Source organism: Merops nubicus, unplaced genomic scaffold (genome assembly GCF_000691845.1).
Source record: "Merops nubicus isolate BGI_N331 unplaced genomic scaffold, ASM69184v1 scaffold52434, whole genome shotgun sequence".
Classification (NCBI taxonomy): domain Eukaryota; kingdom Metazoa; phylum Chordata; class Aves; order Coraciiformes; family Meropidae; genus Merops; species Merops nubicus.
Genome location: NW_008607342.1, coordinates 20,248 through 33,904, shown reverse-complemented (window position 1 = coordinate 33,904; position 13,657 = coordinate 20,248). Strand labels below are relative to the sequence as shown.

Below are 13,657 nucleotides of genomic sequence, written 5' to 3'. Positions count from 1 at the left end.
AGGAATGTACATAGACAGGTTATGTATCAGAAGGGATATGTACAAAAAGGTTAGAGCGTCAAAGCTACTGTAGGGAAGAAATAATTTGGCAGAATTTCCAGTCCTTTTGGGATTACTGATTAGCCAACATCAGTGTGTTTCAGTATGTCTAATGCCAGCAACCTTTGATATATTGATTGTTTTATCACATTAAAGTTTTGAGAAACCTGTCTTAGATGGGTCTTCAAGCTCTGTGAGAACCTCATGATGCTCTTGCAGTTAAGCTAAGCTTTATGCATGAACCGTCTGATCCTAGCCTTTAATCTATTTTTCCAAATAGAGAGCTGTCAAATGTGGGTGGCAGGAGCTACACATTTGCATGGAAGCAAGTAAAGGCCTTCACTATGAAATAAGTAGTTGAAGCATTCTGTGTGTGAATTCTTATACTGGGAACGTCATATGTGCCTGCAGCTCCATGCTGAGGAGGGGAGCTCATGTTCTGCATCTGAAAAATAAGTTTGCTCTGCAGGCAGTTTAACACATAAGACTTTCATATACGTTTCAGGACAAAGACACCCCCCTGCCCTGAAAATGTGCATGTACAGGAAGAGTTTAACAGAATAGCAGCGATGGTAGCTAGGTCAGTGCAAATGCCCACATACCCTAGTGTCCTCTTGCTCAGAGGGGTCAGTAGCCAGATGACTGAGAAAGCACTTTACCTGTCCTCATGCTCTTCGCCAGGCTTCATGCAGATGACAGATCTGAACTTCCTGAGGTAGAGGTGGTTCCTTTGTCTTGAGTGGTCCTCAATGGATTTCTTCTCAGGGCATATATGATTCCTTTTGGAAAGCTTACTGACTTTTTCTTTTTTTTTTTTTATTTTAAGCATCCTCAACATCTATAGTCAAGAATTTTGAGAAAATAGTTCAGGTATTGTATAAAAGAAAACCCGCTCTTGTTTTTAACCCTTCCAGTCCCATACCAGAAGAGACAGTGAGTGGTTGTTCCCCATTCATCTTCAGGCTGCTCATGATTTTATATACCCCTGTCATATCCACCGTCAGGAATCTCAGACAGGGTGAGAACTGACTACACTGTTTGAAGACTGGCAAAAGCACTTAGGAGCTTTGAAGGTCAATCTCTGCCAGGGTTTTCAGGATTTTCTTGCAGGACTTTTTAGATACAGATTAGAGGAATTTTACTGTACTGCATTTGGTAAATATTGTTATAAGCCTTCACTGCAAGAGCTGAATTGGAAGATGGACTTGAGGGAGCAAACATTTTTGTATACTGGAAAAGGAGAAGATAATTTAATGATATAAAAACACAGAAAAAGAAAAAAATTAAAAATGAAAGAAAGAAAGCTGTGGGAGAGATTTTACAGTTAGTAATACCAGACTTGCATAGAAGTGCTGAAAAGCAGAGAGGTCTGGCTGGTGCTGTGGAAAGCCTTTACAAGATGATAACAAGCAGAGGGGAATATGGGCAGCAATTAAGGAAGAAAAGGCTGTCTGCCAAACACTCCTCCCTGTATACTGCCAGAGATCAGAGATCTTGTGTCATTGCTGTTTGATGGTTAACAGTAAGAAACACTGGATCAACTGGTCGTGTGCCTAGGTTACTTTTTTTTGTCTTTGTACGTAGGTGTGTATTTTCTCATAAGAATTTGCTGCTGAGCTTTGAGTAGACCTTTCTCCACCCCCGCACTGCATGGAGCACCATGCCTGTGGCTTAGCTGGGTTACAGCAGTTTTGTTCTTCTGTGTCTTGACAGCCAAGAGTTGGAAACAACTGTAACCACCTGAGGTTTCTCTTTAGAAATTAATGTCCCCTCTCGCTTCTCGTTTTCCTGCTGGTCTTTGACTTTGTTTTTCCCTTTTCTATTTTTCTACATCCTAGCTAATGGATTTTTTGGCATCTCTGTTAGCCCTTGCACTTTTCAGGGGGTCAGTAAATTAATTCACCCTTGAAATGACTGATGAGGAAGGGGAAGCAACGCATTTCTCTTTCCTCAGAACTATACACTGACTAATCTGAAGAATGAGGCACAAGGCTTTAGGTCACTTGGGATTCTCTCAGCATTTGCCTTACGTACCTCCTCTTTCCTTCCTTTGCCTATCACATTCTCTACCAAGGGAATTTGGACAGGCACAAATCTATGAGAAAATTGTTCCCCAGCCAACTGTTGCTTGAGCTTCCCATAGGAACGGGTATTCAGACTGTACAGGTCATGTGGAATAAAGGTGAGGAAGAGGGTTTTTCTTGTGTATTTCTCAATCCTAATTAGTGGCTATGGTAAAGTGGTCATTTCCAAAGAGTGCTTGGTCATTACAAATCTGCTGGGATTGAGGAATAAACTGGACTGTACTCGGGTTGTCGCAGCCCCGTATGCCATTTCCTGCTTTATTCTCTTGTATAGTGATTCATGGTGAACTTTGGTGTATTATTTAATACAAATACACATTACAGCCCTGTCTTCTTGGCTTGGCACTTCCTTGTCTACTCCAGTCATCCCTGCTCAATAGGATTTACATCTGTCCTTCTGGCCCCTCCTGTGTGGCTCAGTGACTGTCACTGCTGTGTGAATGCCACTGTACTATGTTTTGAATAGTTTTTTGATGAAGAGTAACCAGCAATATACCAGTTACTTCAGGTTCCCTCCTTTTGATTCTAGGTTGGTGTTCCTAGAAAAGACATGGAACTTTTTGTCCAGATAACTTCCTTTATTGGGAATTTTCCCTCTCTGAAGAGTCAACATATATCAGCAAATGGCAAAATTAGGGTGGTATCAGGCATTGGCTAGACTAGTCCATTATCACCATGTCTTGGCTGTACCAGCTCTATCTAGTCCATAGTGCAGGCTGTGAAATGACTTACATGTAGCCTTAGAACTTGGCATTGAACTAAAATTTCTCCTAATGCACAAAACACAGGAAGAATGATGGTTCTTTCTCCTTTTGAAGGTTTTAGTAGTAATAAAATTGCATTTGGAACAAGGGCTCCAATGAAGTAATATTGCCTGGCAGCTCTGTCAAGAAGAAGGAAGAGCTGGCTGACCAACATTGTGTGCTGGAGATGCAGAATGGAGGAGCCACAGAGGAATGGATATCATGATGGGAAAGGTGGCCCAAGCATTAAGATATCCATCACAATGTTAAGAACTGGCATGCCATTGGAGTCACTGCTCTGGTGGTCTGTCTGGGTTATTGTCTCTAAGGAGTGTTGGTTCTCAAGTATATCTGGGTGGCATATCCATGGAGGGAATAATATGCCTATGTGAGAACAGTTTCTGTCTTTGCTGAAGATGTGAAACTAACCTTTTCCTCTCCCTGCCTCTTTTCTAGTCTCTGTCTGCTGCTGTCTCTTCATACTGTTTCTCTTCCTGTCTGAGCTCACCGGATTCATAGCCACTGAAATGTAAGTAAAAATCATGTTTTCCTTGGAATGTTTTGTGTATATGATTTTTTAAAGCTTTACTCTTATCTTGGAAAAATGTGTCTGTAATTTCACTGTGTCGGTCAGTTGTCTAATGATTTTTAGATTCCTTTTGGCTGAGTCTGAATTTTCAGTCATTCATTTTTTTTTAAATTTACTAAATTATGCTAGGCAAATGGTTCTAAAATACTCCTGATAGAGAAAGCTCTTCCAGACCTACTTTATCCTTTATTAGCTATATATTGGTTTTCTCTGTTGAGCACAGTGGATATTTTGCATGTGACCATGGATCACATAAAAAGCTTCTGCCCCATTTCAGTTTCCTGGTGCTGGCTGTAAGGTTGCATGAATGCCAAGACGATCAGTGCCACTCAGTTGCAGTTTCCCTTTCCTCCTTAGGCTGTTGATTGCTTGTCCTCCTCTGAGATTCATTTCCTCTCTCCTCCTGAATAGGCTATTCCCTCTTTGATACAGAGTGATTCTCAAACTAGTGTATTTTTCATCAGTGACACCATATGTTTAAATGTCTGGTGCCTGCTGGTTGGATCCACGTGGTCTGTGCTCTGAGCTGTGGGATCTCTGACGTTTTCTTTTCACCTCACTTCCCTGTGGTTAAAATGGTTATCACATTCTGCCAGTCTTCACTGGATGTTTTTGGAAAAATATTTATTATTTAATGTTAATAATACCTTTTTTAATATCAGAGCTGAATCTCTGATACATGCAGATAGCTTTACTCATAAGTTTTATCTTTCTTTTTGTCTGTTGAGCCTTACTTGGAAACTTAGTTGATAGGTTTTGTGCCTGAAGACAAGTTGTTTCAGGTGACCTCTTTGGGACCTTGTTTTGAGCAAAATGGAAGTAATTTCCACTTTAAAAAATTGCTAATAGAACAAGTACTTCAGTTAATCAGTTCTCCCCCGTTCTCTTGTTCCTCCTGCCTTGAAGTAAACTTTTCTTGGTAACTGTTAGCACAGGTACCTTCGTTTTGGGTTCTAGGAAACATTCTCCATCATCCTGTTTATGTGGCAGTGAGCTCACTAGACTGTGATGTGCAGTTCCTGGATAGTTAGGAAGGGTGGAACTTCTGTCAGACTTAGATGGTCCAGATAGCAACAGATGTCACTGCTGAGCAAAAAAGCTCTGAAAAGCATCAGGCTCATGTCCTGTCTTTAAATTGACTGTGCTTTACGTGGCTTCTGATAGCCATGTTGCTTTTTCATTGTATTGTGCAGCTCTGACATGGGTCAAGAGTATGGTTTGAAGAGTAATTTTAACCTTGCGTAATGTTTAACCTTAAGACAGTAGTGTCATCTAGCTGTGGCTAATTTTTTATGCCTGTTGCACATTTACTTCAGAGGTGGTATCTTAGGTTTCTCACACCTCATCAACCCATTTCTCTCAGGAGCTCAGTTTTCTTGGTTTACTTGTTTTAAAAAAACAGAGAAAAGCTAGACAAAATGCTGCAGGTAAAATAGTACCTTTTCTTTCACTCCTCCTACATCTCATTCTCTGTTTTTGTGGCTTGTTGTGTGGGATTTTTTTTTTTTTTTTTAACTTAATGCTTTACCAGAGGAATTAGTAATAATTAGCTAACTTGGGTCCAATTATCTGAGTGCCTTTGCCTTTATGGTAGGGGTAGTTTCCTGACTGGAGATTTTTTCGAACAGCAAAACTGTATGATTCTCTGAAGCCTCTTCATGCTTTTTTTCATAACAAGATGATGCATTTTCCACAAAGATATTAGAGGTGCTGTAAGTTCCTGCATGCTCAGCTGACAAGTTTCTCATTAAAATGTCAGCGAGGTGGTTAACTGCCTTTCCCAGGGAGGTGTTTGTAAGCAATAAAGCAGTAAAATTTTAGAGAGGATGTCATGGAAGAGACTGAGACAAATGAATGCAGGAAACCAATTTGTCATGGATAGCCCAACACAATAGCTCACAGAATATGAAACCCTCCTTCTGATGAGTTACAGGTCATCAGTCTCTCTTGCTGGGAACAGATCACCCACAGCATTTGTGAATAGGCTCCCTCTTTAGCAGTGGAAATACTTCAGAAAGTCACATACAATCAACTTCCAAAGCAGTAAACTTTTCTTTCCTTGTTTCTTACGCATTGCTTTCTCTTCTAGGAAACCCAGTACCATAAATGTGTTTGAAGATGTTGCAAAGCTCTTGTGCTTCCCTTTCAAGTGTGTAGTACTGGCAGCGTGCTGTGAGGCAGTATAGCCCCATCGTTCAGAATAAGGGTGCTGAAAAATGGAGCTCTACATTGTTTGGACCAGTGTGAGAACTCTACTTCACCATTTAGACTGGGTGCTAGCAAAGAGCAGGGGAGATCTCACAAAGACATGTGGAGCCTTGTTTGCCCATGGATCAAATGCTTTTGTAGATATGGAAGATTCTTTGTGCAAACTGTTCAATTCTTGTCATTTTTTATTGTAAGCCTTCAGTTTCTTTATTATTAAGTCTCCTACAACAGGTATCTCTCCTAGCTTGAAGTTTCCTGGTGTCATCCAGGATCTGAATGATTGACTAGAGTATGCATGTACCTGAGGTGAGCTTTCCTGCTTTGCCAGTGCCAGCTGCATGACGAGCCTGCATCAGTCTTCCTCCTCTTGTATCGTATTTCCCTTAAAGCAGCCGTGTGCTTGACAAAGCCAACTGCATGGGGATAGCTGCACATTTTTGGTGGCAAGGTGAAATCGAGAGCAGTTGGCCTGGTGCCTTACATCAGATAGGCACCAGGTTGGCTGAAGTAGACTCACACTTAGATCACAGCCCTGTTATGCTGAGTAATTGTGTGTGGCGTGTGCACATGGACAGCCTGCTTCAGGGCAAGCCAGCAGCAGCCTCAGCAGCCGTGGTGACCACAGGATTAACTGTCTCACTCTCACCAGCAGGAGCTTTCTTTTGTATCTGCATCTAAAGTGAGAGGTTGGTGTGGTTTATTGAACTCATGCTGTTACATGAGAAAATCAGGTCTGCTCCGTACCACACTGACCCCTAATACTTGCTAGCTCCTACCCACTGTTGGACTTTCTTCTACATTCCTATGACTATAGCAACTTACATGCCTAGTATTACTAGAAATCTCAGTTTGGTCACTCTTGCCCAACCTCAAAGCTGGTTTTCCTTGACCAGCCCATTGTCCTGGTGTTTATGGTCTCGACTGCTCAAGACTCATCTGGGTGGCAGAAAGCCAAGAAATTACACCCTCATCTTGAGGATAGCAGTCCTCTAGCACTAAAACCAAAGAGGTTGCCTGTGTGGGGAAGGCAATGTGCATCACAGCAGCTGTGTCAGTAACTGGTGTGGGCATTTCTGATGAGCACTAAGGTTGTGTCTGTGACGGGAGCTCCCTTCAGATTAGGAGCCCGACTGAGGCGCTGTGCGCGTGGCAGCAGACCCGCAGGAAGCTGGTGTGGCACAGGTAACACCTGGGGAAGGCACATCCTATTTTGCTGCTGACTGGCTTCCTGTGGAGACGAGCTCTGCGCAGGGTAGAAAACCCCTAGTTTCTGATCTCCTAGATTTATTGCGTGACTCTAGCAGACAGTCCTCTGAGCAGCCATGAAGGAAATCAAAGCTTGGTTCTTAGGTGGGGCTACATCCCTTTCAGGAGAAGCACGGTGAAGGGCTGGTGAGGGAATAGGTTTTTCTTTTTTTTCCTCGGCCACAAGCCATCAGTGCAGTTCAGGGGAGAGTAAGTTTAACTTTGGAAATCAAGGATCCTGATTGTTTTTCTTTTTTCTGTCCAGACTGAGAGTGACTGAAGCCTTAATCCAAAACAAGGATCTAGATTAACCTTAATTCTGTAAAAAACAAAGTCCATGCACCACTTTTGAACCTCTGCAAAACTGACAGTATCAAACACAGTTGTTCCACTAAGCAGATGACTCAAATGGCTGAAGAAATGAAGCTGAAGTGTTGAATGTGTCTGGTATTTCCTGGTTGAGAGCAGACTGAGGGCTAGAAATTGCTTGGCATGCCTTTAGCAGCCTTCCTCATTCATTGTGCTGTTATGTTGCAAATCAAGAACGTAGAAATGGCCTATCTCTTTTCTAATTAACTCTGATCAGTGCTAGAAGTTAATAGCTGGCAAGATTATCATCTTGCAACTTTATCACTGTAATTAGGTCATGAATGATGTTCTGTAGGATCAATAAGAGTTTTCCAAGTATTCCATAATTAAGGAAGAAAGATGTAATTAACTAATCTAGTCTGCCTTGCATTGGCAACCAGGGGAAGGGGTAGGAGGGTATGAATGTGATACTTGTGGTAAGAATGTAGCTGCTCAATGATCATTCGCCTACCATGGCACAGTGTACAAAGCAACAGATTGTTCCTGGAGTGTTTTCTTTTTATTTCTTTTTCTTGTAATGTAGTTACAGGCAAAGAACAGTCTGAAGTGACAAGTTTGCCACTTGAAAAGTTGTGCCCCCTGTAAGGCAATTAATTACGTACGCAAGATACCTGTAATGAAAATACCGCCTTTGCATAAAAGCATAAATCATGAGCAATGTCCAACTAATTTGGTCATTTAAGGTGACCAGATCATTCACGGGAGAACCTGCTTGCTTTAAGTCTCTCTGAAAAATACCTTGGCCAGTCTATGAATATCACACAGCTCAGCTCCTGTGCTGCGGCCACATCACATACAGCCCAAATTGCCCATTCATGCAGGCTGTCAGGTACCCTGAATGGTGGAGGAAGCAAAGTGCCAGGAGCTTCTGAGACCAGTCCTGCCTGTTCACATTGGATTCTTTTGTACTTGCCTTCAGAGGTTTTTTTTGTCCCTTAACTCTCCAGGGTATGTGGAATTTGTCTTGTAGCTCTTGGTCCGTGGAGGATCCTCATGACAACCCGCAGGGTCAAGCTGCACCTACTTATAAGGAGCAGAATGTGATCCTGGTGCAGCTATAGTTCCTTCTGCTGGAAGCTGTAACCTTGGAGCGTTAGCCATCTGCACCAGGAGCACAGTGCTGCAGCTCATGTGTTCTGACACTAAGCTGGAGATGCAACTCCAGCTCCACCAGCTCGTCCAGTTGAAGCAGATGAAATACTGGAGCAGACCCGACCAGCACAGGGAATACAGCCTAGTAGTCAGAGGGCAGTGGGAACTGCAATCCTGCTCTTGCCACGGATTGACCTTGAGACAAGCACTTTTCTGTAGAAGGGTGTAATACTTAGCTGCTTAGCTCTTTGGGGTGCTAAGCAGCTTAATTAATGTTTGCGCAGTAACTTTGAGATTACCTAATAGAAGGTGTTATGTGTGTGCAGGGCTGTTACGCCGTCTGTCCCAAAGGACCTGTGTGGGTTAGCAGGAAGCGGAAGGTCGGGTCATGATGTCATTTGCAATTTCTGACTCCAGTCTATATTGACGTCTTTTGAACCCTTCTCCTTCTTCCTGCCCCCTGGAGAACTTTAATTCCTTCCTTTGTAGGACAGTGTGTGTGTTCTGCGCTTCGCGGCTGAGCCAAGACCTAATCTGGGAGAACGACCTTCTCAATGAAGAACTGATAGAGATTCGGGGCATAGAAGGAAGATTACAAATAGCAGAGCAATAGACATCTGTGCAGTTCATTACACAGTAGGGAATTTGCTGACCTGCTTGTTGTTTCTTCACACAAATTGAGAAGATGGGTTGTTTGTCTTGGGTCTGCTCTGATTCGGCACAACTGAAAAGACGGTAGCACAGGAATCTCAGCTTCGGATGGTAGCATTTCTGGAAGGTGGCTGATTAGAGCTGAGATGACAGAGGCAAGAGAGCTCTCCTGAAAGTCTTTTGAGAAGCTTTGGGCTCCCTCAAGAAAGAATAATTATTTTTCCTCTTAGGCTTAGGGTCCTGGAGACCAGAGAGTGCCTCCTGGGAGCTGGAGGACAAAGTAAAATGCAACTTGTTGGAGTAAGTGGTTGTATTTTTTGTGTGGCTGATGACTGGGGAGGAGGGTGCCTAGTTGTCTGCTGTGAAAGAGGGAGAAAAAAGGCTAACACTTGAAGCGGACACTGAGACAAGTATGACAAGGACAGGAAAACATGTTTAGAGACCACCCGGGCAGCATGTGAAGCTCTGAAAGGTGGATGCAGTGTGTCTACTCTTGTATTCAAAGGGCTGCAGGCTCTTCAGCTGTTGAAACATTGAAGTGTCTAATGTTAGTGGCCAGGGCTGCTGGGTGGAAATAAGTTACTGGGGAAGTTTTGTTTCTGGGGAAACAAAGCTGTTGGGTCATAAATCTAAGTCCTAAAGCATGGGGAACAGGTCTGGCTTTCTTTGGATAAAATCTTAAAGAAATGCTGAGCCCTCTTGTTGCTGCTTCCCCTTTCATTCCCTCTCGCGTGCCATTTGCATGACCTGCAACCTTAGCCATAGAGTCCCTCCAACTTTTTCTGTGTAATGCTGCAAGTTTGTAAGCAAACAGGATAAGCAACTGAAGTCCAGCAGCACTGCTCAGGAATGTGAAGTATTTCAAAGTGGTTCTTTCTAGAAGTAAAGTCGATTCTTTCTGCTTCTGATCACGGCTCCTGCTGTGTGAAGAAACTTTCCACCCTTTCCTTGAATCAGTGGTGGGAGGCCCCATGGGGAGCCGAGGGAGAGGTCCACCACTCAGCTGTCCTGTTGCCCTCATACTTTCATAGCTCCCTGCTTTATTGTGCCACTTTTATTCAAAGAGTCCTTAACACCAACCAGTAAAACACCAATTCTTATGTGCTTAGGGTCTTTGGAGGAGGTGTGCACCATCTTTGGAGTCACAGTATGAGCCCATATGCTGCCTCTCTAAACAGCAATAGAAGTAGCTGCATTTACAGTGTCTTTGGAGCCTCTGACAAGAAACCTTGCTGGATTTGTTAGCTCGGGCTCTCTGCAAGAGCTGATGCTGTCAGGAGGAGGCAGTGGTGGAGCTGGGAAGAGGAAGCCAGGTTCAGTGGGCAGGGTGCTCCATGAAAGGTGGTGCTCCAGGTCCAAGGGAGGAGAAGGAATGGCAAACTGTCACGAGCTGTCAGATGTCTAAGGAGTGATATATAGGGTTATGAACTTGGGGCCATGAGTAGGAGAGGGGCAGGGGGCTACTAGGTGAAGAGGAGGAGGAGGATGATGATGTGGCCATAAGACTTGCCCAAGGGGCAGGTTGGGAACCATTGATCCAATGACCAGTGTGTAGGACAGGAAACCAGTTTCCTTCATCTGCGACTAATGAGCTATGTGACGTGGACACTGGCCTACTTCTCTTTGCCTCAGTGATCCAGTCTGCAACCAAGTGACCTCACCTCCTGCCCTCCTATGTAAGGCCTTCTTCTGTGGGCTCCCTCTGCCCAGTTTATCCTTTGGTTTCTATCAGCAACCACTTGTCACTCACTTGTTGCTGAAAGGCTTATGTGCCCTTGATTACAGACCACAGGTTTTCTGACAGGTTCAGAACTGGAAATCAGCAAATACAAATATTGACCTTCATAGAGGTTTCCTCCAAAGAGCTGGGGTGTTCAGCTGCCCTGCTGAACCTGATGTGCTTCTCTGCCAGCCCTGGCATGAATCCTGCCTTCTGCAGTAACATCAGGTTGCCTGCGGCACTGGCTGGGCAAGGCCCACATCTCAGACGGGCAGAGCTGGGAAGGAGCCAGGTGCTGTTATGAAACAGGTTGGCGGGCAACTGGGATCTTGTGGGAGGACTTGGGAAGCTCAGAAAGGTGCATTGCTTTGGGGGATTAATGTGTGTCCTGGCTGGAGCTGCTCCTCACAACCATATTTGGACGTATGACTTAATCCTGATTGCTACCCAATCTGGCAGTAATAAACACGTAGAGGACTTAAGGCATTCCACCCGGGAGGAGAGGGCTCAGCCAAGATGCTTCTAACTAGGTCACTGATGAGCAATCTTTCCCCTCCCTCTGTGTCATTTTTATTAATCACTTGAAAAATACGTTGAGTAATGATTGCAAGCAACTTGTCAAGCGAATTAAAAACAGAGAAAGGTAGGGCTGTGAAGCTGAAGACAAATGCTGTGCTGGTTTTAAATGACTGAGTGTGAACCCCACTGGCCTGTGAATAATCACGTCCAAAAAAACTGGCAGCTGTGTGTTTCTTGGTATGAAGACTGGGTTCTTCTGAATCCAGAGGGCAAACAGTTCGTTATGGTCCAGAGATGTATCACCAGAGAAGAATCACCTTGAATCTGCCTTGTAGCTGCCCTTAGTCTGGTTTGTCTACTAGCATACAGACTCTCCAGCTGGGGCTCGTCAAAGGGTTTCACACACTTTGAGCATTAAATGAAAATAATACCAGGCACTTACTAGGGAAGGTAGTTTATTTTATGTAGCTCGAATATAAGTTCCCATAGCTTTATCATTTGTCCAACTGGAAGATAAATTGTTAAATGTTCTTATTTGATGTGTCTGAACAGTGTTGGGCTTTGAGGGAGGAAGAGCTGCTATGTAATCTCGCCGTCTTCTCAGTTCAGTGTCGTGGGTTCCCTGGAGTGGATTCTCTAGGACTGTTCAGCTAATTCAGCTGTACTTACATTGAGTTTTTTTGGTTTATATTTTATGTGTCAGATGGATTGTATGTGCCAACAATAAATATTTATACTCTTGTATTCCTTCTACTCTGTCTGTATTTTGTCTTTGTGAAATATGTGCCAGCACTGTGGGTGCTATGAAACAACATTTACTCTTTGGGAGACTGATGCATAGTGTGTTAGATCCTGCTGTCCAGGATGTTTCTTCCCATCTGTTCCTGGCTCAAATCCCCTTCTCAGTTTTAGTAGTTGCTTTTGGTTACCATTCATAGATTGAAATGAGATATTAAGGAGGAAGGTAAGACTATTCTGTGCTGTCTTCTCTTGCCACTGCTCTGTTAGCTGGGTGGCAATAACAAATAGCAATTAGCTACTCAAATAAGCTTTCCTGTGGGATAGCTAAGGGTGGCCTTTCTCTAAAACTATTTATGAAACAAATAGAAAAGCACATGCTTCCTAAAAGGATTAACAGCCTAGGTATCCAGAGGGCTAGAACACTAGCCTGCCACCTCTTCAACATTAGCTTATTGTTTTGTTTTCCACCTCTGGAAACTCAGGTTAGGGAAGAGGGCAGGAATCAAAATCAGAGCAGGGTTTTTGTTTTCTCCTTGTGTAAGAGTCTTGTTTAAAGCCTCCTACACTTGCCGAGCAAGAAGTAAAATTAAAACTTGGTTTGCCCACGTGAACTGGTGGTGGGCTTTTCCTGCTCTCTGTCTTGTAACTTGTGTGCTGTCACACAGTCAAACCCCCTGCTTCAAAGCCTTCTTTTTTCCCTTCTTATGGAAGTAGTTGTTGGGGTTTATGTTTTTTTCCTGTGGAGAGTAACTGGAATATGCCTGAACCAACTTGTGTTTTCTGTCTTCCAGAGTTAATGAGCTCTATGTGGATGACCCAGACAAAGACAGCGGAGGTAAAATAGAAGTGAATCTGAACATCAGTTTGCCAAACCTGCATTGTGAATGTGAGTACTCCTTTTCACTTACCAGTTTTTCTTTGTATTTTAAATAATACTTGAAATGGATCCAAACTGATAAGGTGGCCCTTCCTCTGTAAAAGGGTGGATGGAGATCAAGTAGCTGTGGCCTTTTCCAGTATCAAGTTGCTTTCTGTTCCAGGCCAGGACATCTGTTTCCTTGGACCCTGTGCTCTCTCTGCAGCCTGTGTTAGTGGCTGACCTCTTTCACCGATTTCTTGCTAAGTCTCATTTTCTTTTTTCATAGCAACCTTTTTGTCTCTGGGAGCAAGAAACCTCACAAATTTCGTTTCTAACTCTAAATGCACCAGCTAGTCGTTGGCTTTTCACAGATCACCAGCCTTGTCCACCTGAAGTTTTTCTATTTGTCTAATTGAGATTACAGTCAGCTGTCAGGGTGTGGGAGGTATGTTTGTGTCAAATGGGCAGTCTGAAAAGTTTAGATGCAAAGTTCTTTCTGAAAAGCTGGTATAACAATTAATATTTGACAAATGACATTGCTAGCACAGTTTAGTCAAATGTCAGGAAAAAAAGATGTGGATTTTTTTCCTCGTAAAAGCAGTGCATACTTTCCTATGCAACCTTCCCATTATTTCTTTTGTTTTGATTTTTGTCTCCTCCTCTCCCACCCATGCAGTAGTTGGACTTGACATCCAAGATGAAATGGGAAGGCATGAAGTGGGTCATATTGACAACTCAATGAAGATACCTCTCAATAATGGGGATGGCTGCAGGTTTGAGGGCCATTTCAGCATCAAC

The 13,657-nt window shown here is 43.4% G+C and overlaps 1 protein-coding gene across 1 annotated transcript in view; it reads left to right on the top strand.

Annotated features, from left to right (window-relative positions):
* The window catches only part of ERGIC1 (endoplasmic reticulum-golgi intermediate compartment (ERGIC) 1), a 40,991-nt gene that overhangs the window by 10,971 nt on the left and 16,363 nt on the right, over positions 1-13,657 (top strand). The window contains exons 3-5 of the mRNA XM_008939895.1: positions 3,323-3,395; positions 12,792-12,886; positions 13,536-13,657. The exon at positions 13,536-13,657 is cut by the window's right edge and continues 1 nt beyond it. Of these exons, the coding sequence (XP_008938143.1) occupies positions 3,323-3,395; positions 12,792-12,886; positions 13,536-13,657 (290 nt within the window). The remainder of the gene's footprint in view (positions 1-3,322; positions 3,396-12,791; positions 12,887-13,535) is intronic.